This window comes from Lithobates pipiens, unplaced genomic scaffold, assembly GCF_037356315.1.
Source record: "Lithobates pipiens isolate NorthernLeopardFrog02 unplaced genomic scaffold, aLitPip1_a1.2 Scaffold_3, whole genome shotgun sequence".
NCBI classification, from domain to species: Eukaryota; Metazoa; Chordata; class Amphibia; order Anura; family Ranidae; genus Lithobates; species Lithobates pipiens.
This window is the reverse complement of record NW_027507790.1, coordinates 219,293,579-219,310,788: the sequence shown is the minus strand read 5'-3', so window position 1 is coordinate 219,310,788 and position 17,210 is coordinate 219,293,579. Positions and strand designations below refer to the sequence as shown.

General features: G+C 44.2%; 1 protein-coding gene across 1 annotated transcript in view; it reads right to left on the bottom strand.

The window, feature by feature from the left end:
* Window positions 1-255: 255 nt before the first annotated feature.
* Window positions 256-17,210, bottom strand: part of OXCT1 (3-oxoacid CoA-transferase 1) — a 185,435-nt gene continuing 168,480 nt past the window's right edge. The window contains exons 15-17 of the mRNA XM_077462803.1: window positions 16,027-16,107; window positions 10,182-10,283; window positions 256-422 (exon numbers count right to left, since the gene is read on the bottom strand). Of these exons, the coding sequence (XP_077318929.1) occupies window positions 381-422; window positions 10,182-10,283; window positions 16,027-16,107 (225 nt within the window). The 3' untranslated portion in view covers window positions 256-380. The remainder of the gene's footprint in view (window positions 423-10,181; window positions 10,284-16,026; window positions 16,108-17,210) is intronic.

Here is a 17,210-nt window from a genome sequence, read left to right as displayed (position 1 = left end):
TTCAGGTAAGTGTTGCCAATCAGAATTGGAATTCCATATTATACAAACCACACATTGATAGACGCACTCTGTTAGTGAGGTCCATAGGTTGTGAGATGGTTCCCAATAACGATCTTTGGTAACTAATCCATCATAAGAGGTCAGGAGAATGGTGCATCACCTCCCTCAGATCAGTGTTGCAGAGAAGAGGAAGAATGTGTGTGTAGACTGATAAAAAGAAGCTTAGAATCTCAAGCAGTAAACAAAGCAAACACATTTATCATCAAAAGTTTTATTAAATGGCACAGCCCCCCTCTTCCCCTGTAACAATTCATCTGAGATTGTAAAAAACAAGTCCTTATTACAAAGTTCCGTTACCGATGAGGAAGACTCAATACATTTTATTCACTGATCTGCTGTAAGGGCTGAAGGTCTGGTGAAACCTTAGGAATAAAAAAAAAAAAAAAAAAATGTACATTAGACATGGGCAAAATAGACATGTTCACATCAACACACATAATTTATCCTACATAATTCGTTTACAGAACCATAGAGGTGCACATAGCCTTCATACTTGCTATATTCCTGGGGTCTTGCTGTCACAATGACATGGCATTGAGAAGCCAAATTTGTTTTTTTCAAGATACAAAATATAAAAAATTCACTTCAGTTGTAGCAAGTCGGTGATAGGTTAGGCAAGTTTAGTTCTGGCCTCACTGCAATCAGTGAGGCTGTATGTGAATGTTTAGGTCTGTTCTGTGTTTCTCAGGCTGCACTCCAGAACTTTCTGGGTCGTTCCGGGACATAGGTGTGGAGCAAGGCAAACGGGCAGCATGAATATTTATACTGTCAGTCAATCCCTGTTGGAAACCACACAGATTGTTGCTTGGAAGGTGTAGAAATAATCAGACCTGGAACAGAAATGTCTTGTCCCCAAGAAGATCAGAGCCTAGGGGGGCCATTGCCTCCCAGGCAAGCGCAACGCATACCTGCTGTTGGTTGAGGTCCTAGCTGGGGATGCCTACTTTGGAGAAAGTTGCTGAAGCTGACCAAGGGGCTTTTTGTTGGAGGATTTAGTCTGGCATCACTGGAAGAAAGTGTCTGGTGGATAGCGATTGTGTTGTTGGCATCCCTTTGGTGCCAATGAATCAGCCATGTTCAAAGGGGACACTGTATGGTGCCCTAAAGAGCTCAGTGAATTTAAAAAGCACTCCGATTGGCTGTCTAAGAGGAACATTATTAACCTTAAAGGCCAGGTCCACCATATTTTTTGCCAAATTACAGATCCCCTATGCACCAATATACCATTAATGTACTTCTTTTGCTAAAATAAAAAAAAAACAGCTATTTATTCTACACACCCTAACCTCACTTTCTTCATGGCTGTTCAAACACACTTAACCATTACTTCTGCCTTACTTCCTGGACAGACTTTAGGTCATGACTGGGGAAGGAGTTGACCAGCTGATCTCAATAGCACACACCCTGCATTATCTACCCTCAGGGGGTCAACTCCTTCCTGTGTCATGACCTAAAGTGTCCAGGAAGTAAGGCAGAAGTAATAGACGAGTGTTTTTAAACAACCATTAGGAGAAATATTGAGTTGCGTAGAATGGAAAGTAGTTTTATTTTTGAAACAAAAGTACATTCATGCTATATTGGTACATAGGGGAGCTAGGAATTAGGGGAAAAAGGGGGGGGGGGTGCACTTAGCATTTAAGTTTCTACTACAAAGCTCAGCCCATCATTTACTTGTGCAAGGACTTGGCCTATAGCTCTAAAGAAGAAGAAGAAAGTTTACAGTTCTCAAACTGCTAATAAAGGTTAGTGGAGTATCTCAGTTACCCTACTCCTATCCAAATTCACGTTCTACTATAAAGCATCAAAAAAGCATAACCCTAGACTGTTCTTTGAGCCCCAGGAGTGACTGAGCCTGACAGTTTCCGGGAATATACCAAAAAAATAAAAAAACCTAATACTGCAGGCTCCTTCAGGGGTACCACTACACAGTTGTAACCGATCAGGGATCCCAAATATTTGAATCCTCATTAGACAAACATACACAAGCTACCAAAAAAACGTGTAGAAAGTACAAAAATTAAACAAATTTAAAATTTGTCAAAATTTTCTTTTAGTACATCATGGGACACAGAGTTAGGTTAATATTCATTACCTACTGTGTTATACTTCCATCTCCAGGTGACTGAACACTGGTAGACCAAAGGGCTTTAGACAGGAAGTGATAACCTATATAACCCCTCCCATACAGGAAGCACTTCAGTTTTGTAGCAAGCACTGAATCTCCCAAAAGAGTATCCTGTGATGTAGACAAAGAAAGAATTTTACAGGCAAGTATGACAAAAGAAATCCTATCTTCTTTATCATACATCACAGGACACAGAGTTAGGCGAATATTCATTACCTACTGGGACGTCCCAGAGCAATAGCCTGGAGCGGAGGGAGACACCCTGACAAAAAAATAGCCATCAGACCAGACATACGCCATCCTGCAGTACACAGGGCCGAAAGCCAAATCCTCAGCTGCTTGAACATCCACTTCATAAAATTTTGCAGCGACAACCAGGTAGCAGCCTTACAAATCTGAGCCACAGATATCTGATGGCGAAAAGCCCAGGAGGTTCCTACACCCTTGGTAGAATAAGCCCTTACCCTGAAGGGAGGAGCTTTACGTTTCAGACTGCAGGCCTGAATGATCAATTGGCAGACACAACGGGGAATGAAAGTATTAGAAGCTGCCTGCCCCCCCCCCCTCTTGGGTCCTCCTGGTAAAAAACAAAAACAGAGTCTGATCCTCGTATCTCCACAGATAGACAAAAAAAACAAAAAACAAAAACACACAACCTCTGCTCGCACTACAGCCAAGGACTACAGTCATCTCTCTTCTGCCGAACGAGGCAGAGAGTAAAAAAAGAAGGCAAAATAAAGTCCCGATTTAAATTAAAAGGCAGACATCGCCTTTGGCAGGAAAGATGGAATAGGACGCAACACCACCTTGTTGTGGTGAAGAATTTGGACCAATGGTATTTCATTGATCGGCCCAAATGATAGTTTCTGTAACACAGACAGCAACAAATTTAAAGTCCCAAGGATACATCGGTAACTTAATTGGGGGAAGCAAATGAGTTGCCCCCTCCATAAAGGTTTGGACCAGTGAATGGGAGGCCCAAAGGCCTTTGGAAAAATACAGACAAGTCCGAAATCTGACCTGATTGTACTCATCTGATTTCCACAGCCGACTGTAGAAAAGAGAATTCTCCCAATCACGTATATCCGAGGATGCCATTTTCTGGCTTCACACAAAGCATTATAGGCTTTCCAGATCCTATAACAGATCTTTCTAGTGAGCGTTTTTCTGGCATTTACTAGGGTAGACACCACGGTCCTTTAACACCCTGGCTTCAATAGCTATGTTGTCAAATTTAGAGACTGTAAATTGGGGTGGAATATAGGACCTTGGAGACAGTAGATCAGGGCGGCACAGAAGCATCCATGGCCCATCTATTGCCAATATCATGATCTCTGGGAACCAGGGCCTTCTGGCCTCGCTGGTGCCACTGGAATCCCCCCCTCTACAAAACCTGCTCAACAAATGTGGAAGAGGGATCAGGGGAAAACAAACCAGGGAGAGCCAATTCTATATTCCATACTATACTAGAGCATCTGCTCCGATTGCCAATGGATCCCTTGTTTAGGACACAAACTGCTGTAGCTTGTTGTTGAATCTGGATGCCAATAGATCGACCTCTGGCCATCCCCAACACTGGCATATTTCCCGAAACATGTTTGGGTGTAGGGACCACTCCCCCAGGCAGATCTGCTGGCGGCTGAGATAAACTACCTTCCAGTTCTCTGCTGAGATATGGACTGCTGATAGAACCAGAACATGTCCCTTTGCTTAAAAATAGTTCACCTCCTCCTGAGTTGAAATGCTCCTGGTACCACTCTGGTGGTTGATATAGGCCATTGCAGTGGCAATATCAGACTGAACCCTGATGGGGCAGTCTTGAAGCTCCACCGTCCAGGACCGTAGGGCCAGATGTACCGTCTAACTCCAGGATGTTGATGGGCAGGCTCTGCCCTTGACCATCTCCCCTGAACTGTGAGCCCCTCCAAGGTTGATCCCCAGCCAGAGAGATTGGCATCTAGCCAGTACAATCCAAGACACCGGGAGGAAGGATCTTTACTTTTGCAGGTTCTAATCCTGCAACCACCAATTTAGGCTTAAGCGTGCCCAGGGAGATAAGTGCATTGGGTAATCCAGGGCTTATGCTCTCCTGTTCCAAGCCTACAAGATGTCTTATTGTATAGGCCTGGAATGAAATGGAGCGTAGGGAGCTGCCTCAAAATGGAGGACACCATCCATCCTAGAAGACTAATACAGAGCTGAATGGAGGGTTGCCTGGTGCCCCTTACCTGATCCTTTAAGGGCCACAGATTTTACGGGTGGCAGAAATTCCTTTGTCTGGAAAGTATCCAGGATCAGACCTAGATACTTTAGACTGCGAGTTGGTCTCCAGACAAGGTTTTCCAAATACCGCAATGTGCAGGCTACACTGTGTTCCAGGGCCCGTAGTGAGTGATCTGAGCCAGAGGTCATCCAAGCACGAATATCCCCATGGCCCTTAAAAAAGACCCCAGTACAGGTGCTAGGATCTTTGTAAACACCCGTGGGGTTGTGGCAAGCCCAAAGGGCAGTGCCCCAAACTGGAAATTAGGTTTCTCTACTGCAAATTGCAGGAACCTACGATGAGGCTAAAAAGATAGGTACGTGTAAATACACGTCCTTGATATCGATGGAGGACAAGAAATCTCCCATCTGGAGCGATCCTACTACCTAGCGGACTAACTCCATCCTGAAGGATTGTTGGTTCAGGAATCTTGGGTCCAAGATTGGCCTTACGTCCCCATTTGGTTTTAGAGCTGTAAACGGGTTTGACTAAAACTGTGCCTCTTGCAGACACCGGAACCTGTATGATCAATCCCTGATGCACTAGCTGCTCTAGTGCTTGAAACAATACTTTTTTGGAGATCCGCAGGAACACTGGATCTTGGAAACCTCCGTAATTCCAGCAAGTAACCACGGGACACGAGGTGAACCACTCGTCCTGCTCCACTGTCCTCAAATTGGAGCAGCCCCCCCCACCCGAAAGTGGGTGTGCCCCCTCAAAAGGAGGGCTTGGTGCCAGGTTTAGAAGAGTTCTGGACCCAGATTTTTTCTGGCCCTGCGGCTTGCCCTTGGCTCTAGTGCCCTGTTGGCAGTGTAACTGCCTTGGCGCTGAAATACCTGAGGAAGTCCAAGGTTTTAAACAAGGGACACCTGGTCCTCTTTACAGGAAGTAAAAGCCCTTTCCTCCAGAAATCTTTTGGATGCATTTGTCCAGATCAACATTCCCCATGAAAGTGGAACCCTGCCAATAACTTCTCGCAGGGAAGCTTGGCTGACCAGTTCTTAAGCCACACAAATCTGTGCACGTGTACAGACAGGAGAGGTAAATGAGACACTTTCTGTATATAATCCTTTAAGGCATGGATATGCAATTAGTGGATCGCCAGCGGTTACAAAATTACAAGTCCCATCATGCCTCTGCCTCTGGGTGTCATGCTTGTGGCTGTCAGTCTTGCCATGTCTCATGGGACTTGTAGTTCTGCAACAGCTGGAGGTCCACTAATTGCATATCCCTGCTTTTAGACATTGTGGCGGATCGGCCCACACGCTGCTTCAGTGTTTCCGTCAGTATATTGCTTAAGTCCTGGAACACAAGAGCAATGAATCTGGCTATAGTAACCCCCAAGAACCAGACAACCCCAGTCTTTATACACCAGAAAATAGCCTATTCTCACACAAATATATACACCAGGACGACAACACAAACTGTACCCAGAAACCCAATTAACATGAGCTAACAAATCATTTAACCAGACTAGATGACTCATATGATTTTTCATGACAGCTTTGTCTGCTAGCTCCCCAACTACAATCACATCATCATAAATATCAAAACCGAACTCTTTCACACAACAGCGTTAAATAGCAAAAATATCAATGGGTGAAAGTCCTTTAGAAGCCACACTAGACTTATTTACAATAAACACATTATAGCAGACGACAGGTGGCTTAATGACATCAGCATCTGCTATGAGTCCCAACAATATGAATCAGTCACTATTTCTAATATGGCATATACAGCGTTCCCAGTGTGATTCTTGGGGAGACATGGACTTGAATCCAAAGTAACCTTATTTCAAGGGTCCCCGGGCATACACCTCAGAGTGAGAGTATTGTTCCCTAAAAATCCATACTCAGTATGCAAGGGACTAGCATTCAGTCTCCTCCAAATGCCTCTTCCCAGGCGAGTCCATCACAAGCATCTACAGCAAAACACAGCGCTCGAGGAATATCTGCCCTATTTTCAGCAAGATCATCCTCCTGGTTAGGCCTGTCAGGCCGTCTGACCTGATCCTTTAAGGACTGGCAGATTCCAATTACTGTGACAGCTGGCTGAATAGCTGAACTGGCCAAGGAAAAGGAAGCCTTTAATAATGACTCCCGTTTCTTGTCAACAGGGTCATTCAAGCCCTGTCTGTTATCCACTGGATACGTTAAGTTCTTGTTTAAGGAAAAGACCGCTGCATCTACAGCTGGCATGCTCCATTTCTTAACAAACGTTTCCTCCGTGTGATAACGGAAAAAACTTAGGAGCGAAAATCCTGTCAGGATGTTCCCAATCCGCATTCACCGCCTGTTCCAACAGCGTGTGCAAGGAGAAAGCCTGTGCAGGCTTCAGGGACCCCTCCAAAGAAGGGGGGGGGGGGGAGGTGCGGAAACCTCTGCAGGAGGCCACTTAAAGACAGAACAAACCATCTCGATAAGAGTCTGAATCAAAAGCCTCTGTGACTGAGGCCGATACCAACTGGACATATTCTGGTCCAGATTACCAAGAAGCACTCATCTGCTGGGCTGAGTCCTTAGCATCTAGCTCTTGCCCTTCCTCAACCTATTCCTGCTGCAAATTAGGAGGCTCAGGGGAGGGGGATCTGTCACGTTTCTTGCCACCCTGCGGGATGGAGGCACTCATGCCAGCAATCCTGTGCTCTAATCCGGCTAGGGCTGACAGTTCATCCCTGATAAAAGGGAGAAGCAGCAGCGTTGACTGTAGGCACAATACCAGACAGGTGCAGCGGCTCAGGTTGCCCAGAAGTCTCTGGTCTCTCAGGGGATACAACACTAGGGTTTCAACTAGGCTCCTCAGGAGCTACTGATGACATAGGTAGGCAAGCGTTAGCCGCCCCCCCCCCCTTTTTTAAAGACATTGCAAGCTAGAAAAAGGAGTACCTGGGTTTAGTATTTACATACCCAAGGAGGGACATTTTTTTAGGGCTCACCAAGCTCCTATGCAACAATTCTGCTAAGCACTTTTGCCTGCCAAACAACACCTTGTGACCATTTACTGTTTAACCAGGTCCCAATCGGCTCACGTGCATTAGAATGGCTCCCCTGCGTGAAACCCTATATGGGTACGGGATTCCTTTAAGAGCTGCCAGAGGGCGTGTGCCCACTGCATGGTGGGGGACCCAATGCGCTTGGCCGGCAATCACCACCAGTCACACACAAGTGCTAGCACAGGGATTTGTGTGTAAGCACACAAATCTCTGTGCTGTCAGAGGAGAGGAGACATATCACTGTTCCTACTTACTAGGAATAAAACGACAGGTCTTCTCTCCTACTCAGTCCTATGCCCATACAGTTAGAACACACTGAGGGAACACATTTAACCTCTTGATCACCCACTACTGTTAACCCCCTTCCCTACCAGTGTCATTTACACAGCAAGCAGTGCATTTTCATAGCACCGATTGCTGTATAAATGTCAATGGTCCCAAAAATGTGTCAAAAGAGAGCTCAAACAAACATCCCCAGCCACCTTGCAGACACTGGTAAAAAAAAACAAAAAAACAAAAAAAAAACTGAAGTATTTTCTGTATGGGAGGGGTTATATAGGGGATCACTTCCTGTCTAAAGAACGTTGGTCTACCAGTGTCCATTCACCTGGAGATGAAGTATAACCCAGTAGGTAAATGAATATTAGCCTGACTGTGTCCTGTGATGTATGATAAAGAAAATAGTTTTCCGGTGGCAACTGGTACAGGGGCTCAAGCAGCGAAACGGACTAAGGTGAATAGAAGTCATAAAGGGAGGGGTCAAGTATCTAACGTGCAAAACTTCATTCTGCATGTGGTGGAGAAATATAAATTCATTGACAACCATTTCCAAAAAATTACTACACACAAATACCGTATGGTATACATGGGTATTTACCATGAATGTTTCCATTTAGGCTAAGAAATGCTATGGCGGATTTATATGTTTATTTTCAGAAACATTTTTTGTAACACGATTTGGTTATATTGTCAAAAATGTATAAAGATTGAGTCTTTGCAGATGACACCAAGCTATGCAGTGGAATAGCGCCCTTACAGGATGTCTCCAATTTACAAGCCGACCTCAATGCTCTGTCTAATTGGGCGACTATGTGGCAGATGAGGTTTAATGTTGATAAATGTAAAGTTATGCACTTGGGGCCTAAGAATATGCATGCATCATACATGCTAGGGGGAGTACAACTGGGGGAATCCATAGTGGAGAAGGATCTGGGGGTTTTGGTACATAATAAGCTCAACAGCATGCTGTTTCCAAAGCGAGCAAAGTCGAGAGAGAGAGAGAGAGAGAGAGAGAGAGATCGAGAGAGATCGAGAGAGATCGAGAGAGATCGAGAGAGATCGAGAGAGATCGAGAGAGATCGAGAGAGATCGAGAGAGATCGAGAGAGATCGAGAGAGATCGAGAGAGATCGAGAGAGATCGAGAGAGATCATTTTGCCCCTGTACAAATCATTAGTAAGGCCTCACCTGGAATATGCAGTTCAGTTTTGGGCACCAGTTCTCAAAAAGGATATCGGGGAACTGGAGAAAGTGCAGAGAAGGGCAACCAAACTAATAAGAGGCACGGAGGAGCTCAGCTATGAGGAGAGATTAGAGGAACTAAATTTATTCACTCTTGAAAAGAGGAGAATAAGGGGGATATGATCAACATGTTCAAATATATTAGGGGTCCATATAGTGAACTTGGTGTTGAGTCATTCTCTGTACGGTCAACCCAGAGGACACGGGGGCACTCTTTACGTCTAGAGGAAAAGAGATTTCATATTCAAGTACGGAAAGGTTTGTTCACAGTTAGAGCTGTAAAAATGTGGACTAGACTCTCGCCAGAGGTGGTTCTGGCCAGCTCAGTAGATTGCTTTAAGAAAGGCCTGGATACTTTCCTGAATGTACATAATATAACTGGGTACTAAAATAGGTAAAGTTGATCCAGGGAAAATCCAATTGCCTCTTGGGGGGATCAGGAAGGATTTTTTTTCCCCTGCTGTAGCAAATTGGAGCATGCTCTGCTGGGGTTTATTTCGCCTTCCTCTGGATCAATTGTGGGCATAAAATTGGGTATATTGGATTGTACGATTATTTTATTTATTTTTTATTTGTTTTTAAGGTTGAACTGGATGGACTTGTGTCTTTTTTCAACCCGACTATGTAACTATGAGTCAAAAAAAATAAATAAAAAACACACACACACACACACACACACACACACACACACACACACCCCCACCTTGGATAGGTGTTTGGTGCGGTCATTGGACTGTATAAATGTTTGTGGATTCTTTCCTGGTTTCAAAAGGGGTACCCTCCATATTATGGGGTGCTGACGAATGAGAGCCAGTGTGCCCAAAGACAATTTCAGTGAATCTTACAAAATCTGAATCCAGGGCCCTTTTGTTTAAAATACAAAGCTAACAGGAGACTCCTTCATGCATTCTAAACAGCATTGATGGAGCAATCTATTAGAGTGGGAAAAATCTTTAAGTGTATGGCTAGCCTTACCCTGACTAAACAATTGGGAGGAAGGGACAATTGAAGCCTTCCATAAATTCTTTGTAAACACTAAACACATGAACTGTACAGAAAACATCTTCTAGGGTTGCCATCGCCAAGTTAGCCAAAGCACAACTATTCCTTTAATGATCACATTTTATAATCCCTCCAAAATGTATAAAAAGTGCTAGTCTGGATCAGGAGTCAGTGAGCAAACAGAACAGAGAAATAGATGTTTAAATACCAAGCACTCACTTTAAAGTCGCTGCCTGTGCATTTTTTGATGTCGTCTACAGTAAGACCTTCACCGATCTCAATCAAAGTTAGCCCGTTCTTCTTGTCCACATCAAAGACAGCCTATTACAGAGAAATATACATAAAATGCAGGTTATCAGATTGGAAATGTCAGGAAAAAATATCAGCTAAGATTTCAGGTTTCTGTTTTTCTTCAGCAAGCATTATTATGCTGTGGCTAGGAGCCAACTCAAGATAATCATCTATATGAGCCTGGATAAGGCTGAAATAAGACATTAGCAAGCAGAGAAGAGCCTGGCTTACTCCAAACACACTGAAGCAATATTCCCACATTACAGCTTGAGCAGGTTTAAGGTGAATATGGCAGATTTAAAAAAGTATAGACGTATCTTGAAACCCAATTGGCTGCCAACAATGCCAGATTTTCTAAAGCCCTTTTTAGAGCAATGCATACTAAACTGAAGCATAAACCGTTTAGTTGATCCAATTCAGAATTCAATATTTGATGCAGCTTGGATGCTGGTGACATGAAGGTGATCTACAGACTGCAGCAGGAAAAGTGAGATTCCTTCATTTGGATTTTTGTTTTTAACCACTTAAGGATCGGGCCTCTTTTTCAGACTCGGTGTTTATAAGTTAAAAACACTTTTTTGCTAGAAAATTACTTCGAACCCCCAAAACACACTTTTTTCTAACACCCTAGAGAATAAAATGGCAGTCACTGCAATACTTTTTGTCAAACCGTATTTGCGCAGCAGTCTTACAAGCACACTTTTTGGAAAAATAATTAGAGTTACTTGCGGTTAACGTCTTTTCCGGGAGTCTTTCAGGACAGCAACCTATGAGAGACCTCGGCTCCTCCCTTCTTAGGAAACACCGCCCAGCCTAGATTTAAAAGGCATGCTTCCCCGCCAGCTCCTCAGTTCAAGAGCAACTCCGGCCAGATGGGGAGACACAAGAACACATCATACACCTTAAATTAAATTACTTTGAAGGTTCCCGAGTCAGGAACCCAAAAGGAAAAAAAACCAACAAGGGTGGGTACACCGTGCCATCCTGAAAGACTCCTGGAAAAGACATTACCAGTAAGAAACTCAAATTTTCCCATATCCTCTTTCAGGTCAGCAACCTATGAGAGGATAAGCGAGCACTTACCCTTAGGGTGGGACTGCAGCTTACAGGACTCTGTGTCCAAAGACCTTGATCCCTTTGCTGACAACAAGATCAGCCTCTAGTGTCAGGTAAAAGGTAGGAGAGCTGAATCACGTTGCCACTGCACAGATCTGGCGTGGAGTAGCATCAGCTTCTCTGAGATCTCCCTACATATAGGCTTGTCCGATTGTTAGCAAATACCATCTTGCCCAGGTACTGCTAGAGATTTTAACCCTTACTTTTTTGGAAGGAAACCCCTTATTGACACAAACTAAAGTTCAAAAAGGAAGAACCTGCGAGGGCCCACAATGAGTAAAGTTTCATCCTACTTGGAAACTGCAGACCTAACACTGGTCCAGCTGCCAAAATGCCTCCAGATCTCAGGTAAGTGGAGCATAAAATATAATCTTAAGGGATCCCTCTTCGTAGCCAGACCACCCGATTCCCAGAGCCTTCAGGAAAGAGAACCGTGGACCTTTAAGCCAGTGTGATACAATGAGAAAGCCCGAAGTGTTCTATGCCCACCAGTAAGACTGTGGGTGGGCAAGATGGCATAGCACCTGGGGAAAATGCCAGCTCTGAGCAACAGCGTCTACCTAGGAGTGCCAACCCTTTACTGGTTGAGGCCCAAAGAGGAGGTTTTATGGGAGGAAACCCGAGATAGAAGTGCCTGCAACTGAAAGATGACTCCATTGAGTTTAGTCATAACTTCCATCACCAGATGAGATCTGGTGCCCATTATTTTCACAGGAAGGGTTCTGTTCCTGTCTTATGCGATTCAGGAATCGCCTCCGGCTCCCTCTGAGGGAGGGATATCGCACAGTCTTGGACATGCTGTTTGTTACCCATCACTTGGGGGGTTGCCCGTCCTCTTACTGACCATGCATTAATGCGTCAGACAATATTCTGAGATGCGCGATACCCCTTTCAGAAAAGTTCACTCTTGAGCATGGAATCCAACAATACCCCTCTATTCCCCAGGACTAGGCCGGTAAGTCTGGATCTGTGGAAAATAACTGTCTGGAGGGAGCAGAGTATACTGAACCAAAGCCTTCCCTGGCTTCCAACGGACCTTATGAACAGGAAAGCACCCTTTCTACTGCTCTATCCCTTGTCGTGGAGCAGGAGTGTTTTTCTTATCCTCCTGCAACCACCTCCTCAAGAGAAATTTTGTAATGAGGGGGCCTACTGGATTCACCATCCAGGTCTTCTCCCACTCCTTAACAAGTGTTCTAGAAACTTGTGCTTCTTACTATGGTCTGGTTTCCTGAAAGCCTTTAACCCTCCATGATGCCATACAGGGGACCACTCCCTGATATTGGAAATCAGAGATCCCCTGTTTAATTTCCTATATCAGGTGCATACAGGTGATGTGGCCATCAGGCACCATCCACCCATCAACCCTGTAACCACAAAACACTAGTGAAACAAGGAGGGTGCTAGCTTGGTTGAGATTCAAACTCACGACCTCAGGATTTAAGGCACAGTTTAGGCTCCACACCTTCAAATGCAAGTTTTCCTCACCATTTGTGAGTCGGTTAGGAGAACCTGAAGCCCCCTGCCTGAAAAAGAAATTGCCTTTCATGCCATTGAAATTGAAAGTTTTCTGAGTTGTGTGACCAGGCTGGCAGGTAAGTTAACGTTCAAGACTAGAGATGTTGCATAATTAATCCATAGACCAGAGAAGTCATTGAGCATCCTGCAGATATTTGGTAATGAAGTCAATGGCAAAGTGACAGAGCATATCATCAGCAAGGAGGGCGCATTTATGAGTCTTAGGCCCACAACTCACTACGCTGATATCAGGGTTGTCCCTTATAGCGATAGCAAGGGTCTCAATGGCAAAAATCTATGGAGGTAGGGATACCCCTGCCTTGTACAATTGTGGATTGGGAAGGATTCTGAGTAAAAGCTTTGCATTTTGACCTTCATCTCAGGGTAGGTGTAGAGGGCCCCAAATTATGTCAAGGAAGCATTGTCCGAATCCCCACCTCTGCAGAATTGGAATCAGGTAAGACCAGGAGAGAGAATCAAATGCTTTCATCAGATCTAGTGAGAGCAGGAACCCTGATTGAGGAGTAGCCCCTCCCATCCTGACTGAAGAAGAGAAACAACGTCAAACGCCCTCCTGATCTGGTCAGGGCCGTGCCTCCTCGGTATGAAACAGACCTGGTGTTTATGTATGTAAAGACTGAAAATTAGAAATTCTATCTGCTAAAATTTGTCAATTTTAAGGTAATTTTTTATTAATGATATAGGGCAGTAGTTTGTAGGACAACTAATGCCCTTGCCAGGTTTGGGAATAACTGATGAAGGCAGAGTTTCTGCTTGTAGATGGTTGTAGAATCTAGCTAGATAAGGAGTTAAGGTGATGGAAAAAGGTTTGTAGTATGGAATGGAAAAGCCATAGAGTTATTTTGGGGGTTCTTAATGACTTGAGTCACTTCCTTAGCTGAGATCGGAGATTCCAATTCAGGCCTGTGTTGGTCTGTGATGTTACCGGTAGGTATGTTTAGGGAGTTGAAGAATGAATCCCGATAGGTGGGGGAAGAGATCTTTCCTTTGCTACTATATAGGGAGCTATAAAAAGGTGTGGAAGACTTCCAAGATCTTTTGAGGTTTTTGAGAGAGGGTGCCATCTCAAAGTCAAAATTTTGGTTAAGGTGCGCTATTTGAATTTACGGGTCAGCCTATTAGCTAGAAGGGTACTCGTCTTAGCCTTCTGGTGATTATGTGATGACTTAATTTTTTTTTGATGCAATTTGTCCACTTTGAGAGCACCGCACTAGTCACAAAAATGTAAACAGCAAAAAAAAAAAAAAAAGTGTGTGAATTACAGATTAAGTGCTGGCTTGATGGAGGATTTTCTTGGTGGCAACACAGGGATTTTTCTTCATCAAAAAAAAAAAAGCTACGAAAACTAGTGAGCTTTAGATATCCTTTAAGAAACCCAGGAATATCTTGGCTCTGGTGACTCAATTTTTTGAGTTAAAATGACATCCCAGAGATGCCATATGGTTTGCTTTATAATCCGCTTTGTAGAGTGGACAGAAAGCATGGAGCCTGTCAATTCCTTAGAACTTGCTTGCTCATGAAGAACTAATGTATGGATGGAGTGACTAGTGGTTGCACTAGTGGCAGACTACTCCAGGTATAAGTGACAGGTACATTTATGTAGACTGCAGTGATTCAATTACACGGCAGGTTCACTTAGTACTAAAGACAGATCAGAATCATAAGTCACTGCCTGCTCCTTGTCTTTGATTAGCTGCCCTGTCTTACCTTTAGGGCAATTTCCAGATTTATCTGCACAGGCAGCAGATGGAAAGGGCACCCAACCATATCAGTGGGATTGGTTATATATCACAGATCTTAGGACATTTTCCTGGGGCTGCAATACATTTATCTAAACCCAAGGACACAAATATGACTAATTAAATTGCAGGTAACCAGTCTCTAGATGTGGTGGTTGCATCTCAGGCTTTTCCTCCCTTTTATTTCCACTTGGTCATCCTGTCACTAACACTTCATGTCGGGGAATATGGGGGGGGCACCAACACTGACTTGCTGTAATAAGAGGAGCATCGTCCCCACCCAAAAGGTCAAAAACATTACAATCTGACCATATAATTAACTTACCAAAACTAATATGATAATACTTACAACTACATAGTTATTGGTCCATCTAAAAGGAGATCGTACAATCAGACTAACGTGTGCTGTTAGCCTTCAACACCTTCTTTACATAACACAGGGCGGGGGAGTTTAGTCCACAACGAGGGCAGAGAATAATGCTAACTGATAACATTCAGCAGAGGCAGAAAGCACAGGAAGTCGTCCGCTCACAAGATTGCTCCCAGGATCAGCGGGTATTTTGTACTTACAAAACAGATACCAAAAATTGTTTTGAACAGCATAATTACCAGACCAAAAAGGAGTAAAATAATAAAGTTCATTTTAATGCCTTGTTTACACGGCACTGAGGCCCATACACTGCAGGCAGCCCATTCAAGTCTATGAGAATGCAGCAGCTGCAGCCCTGTAAATATAGCCCTGGTAGCAGCCCTGCAAATATACCATGTATGTTTAGGGCAACTGAACACCTACATGCCTGTCTGAGAATCGAATGGGCTGGCTGCATGCAGAACCTACCAGCTAGAGACACAGATAAATAGCCTACTCACGGCATACATGTGAACAGGGTCTGAAGGGATTATATACATTTTATTTTATGCAAAACATTTAGTCTGGCCATATATTATTGTGTTCAACCAGCAGTCAAACACATTCAAGGTGGATGGGGAGGGAAATCATTCTCACTGTGCGAATGTGTTCGGATGGCGGGGAGACTGGCTCCCTGGGTGCCTGCTTAAGGGTAAGAAAGGGAGGCACAGGGATGAGTATGGGTGATGCTCAACCTTTCATAAGCCTACCTATAAAATTAAGTTTAATAGTCATTCGCTAGAAATAAAAGCATGAGTTCTGCACCTGCAGGTACCTTCATAGTGCTGTTTGATTCCAAAGCTGCCTGATGTGAAAACATCTGCTGATTTTGAGAAAGTGTGAGCACGAGACCTCTTCCCAGGGTGCAGAGTTCAGGCCCGAGCAGCCAATGCCAGATCCAAGCACTGTCATGTGAGGAAAAAGATGTATTTTCCTATACTAAATTATTGGGAATGGTAAAAATGGTTACCTTCTCTGTAATGATGCGATCCACGCACTGTTTACCAGTAAGAGGCAAGTTACATTGTTCCAAAATTTTGTGCGCTCCTCCCTGTAATAAAGCAGAAGACCTTGTGTTAGTCAGAAAATATAAGTAAAAAAATTCTTTAGCAATTCTGTATGGGCTCTCAATTATTGGAAGTCAAAACCTTATTGGTTGCCTGTATTATTGGAAATCAAAATGATATCCAGCATATGGCAGGTATGGATGATGCTGAACTATATCCCCCGGGAGATCATATAAACCCCTGTTGCCATAATATCCCCGGTATCTCAAGCAAGTGGAAGCTTTTAGTCATAAGAAAATGAATGTCAAATCATAATCTACATCGTATCCACATCAACATACACCGTCGCCAAATCCAAAAATTCAATATTTTGATGGGCAACCAGGGCTGTAAGAGTGTAGCAAAGTCCCAGGACTCCTTTAGTCTAATGAGAACCTCCAGAGTCAAGGACAACCGACATTCTTCTGTCTAGAGTGGGTTGCAAGGCATAGTGGGTGTAATAAAAGTTAGAGTCATGAGTGCCAGACACTTCTTGAATGTAAAGATTTATTTTCTCTTGAACAGAACAGCGAGAGAGGGTTTAGGGCCAGGACACCCTTAGGTAGTTGCAATGTTAATTAGCCGACTCAGACTTCTACAGGCATCCAGCCAGACACCACATCTGCATGTGTAGGAGCGCTGTCTCCTATGGCAACAGTCTTAGAACAGTTCCTAACACAAATTGTAACAAACTCCTTTACTTTTCTACAGTCACTTTTTGTAGACTCAGCCCACTGAGCTCCCAGTCTTTCACTGGACTTACCGATTCACTGCCACCGAATCCCATGAGCTCTTCTAATCTTAGTATCTTCAAGCGTCGCCCCCACTTCCCTGCTGGGTCCCTAGCTGGGCACTCCAGATACTCCTCAAGCATCACCTCACTGGCTGGGTCCCTGTCCCTGGCTTGGCACCTCCTGAAGTTTCTCGATCCTTCACTGTCACCGGTTGGGGAGAATACTGCTCCGGTACTTGCTTCAGCTACTCACAGTGGTCCCTGGTAACAAGGTGGATGGTCCCTTAGTGGCAACAGCTTTCCCCCTACCCCGGACAGATTCTCCGGCCAGCAGAACTGTCACTTCTGGTTGGACTGAAAGACATTCCCAACCCC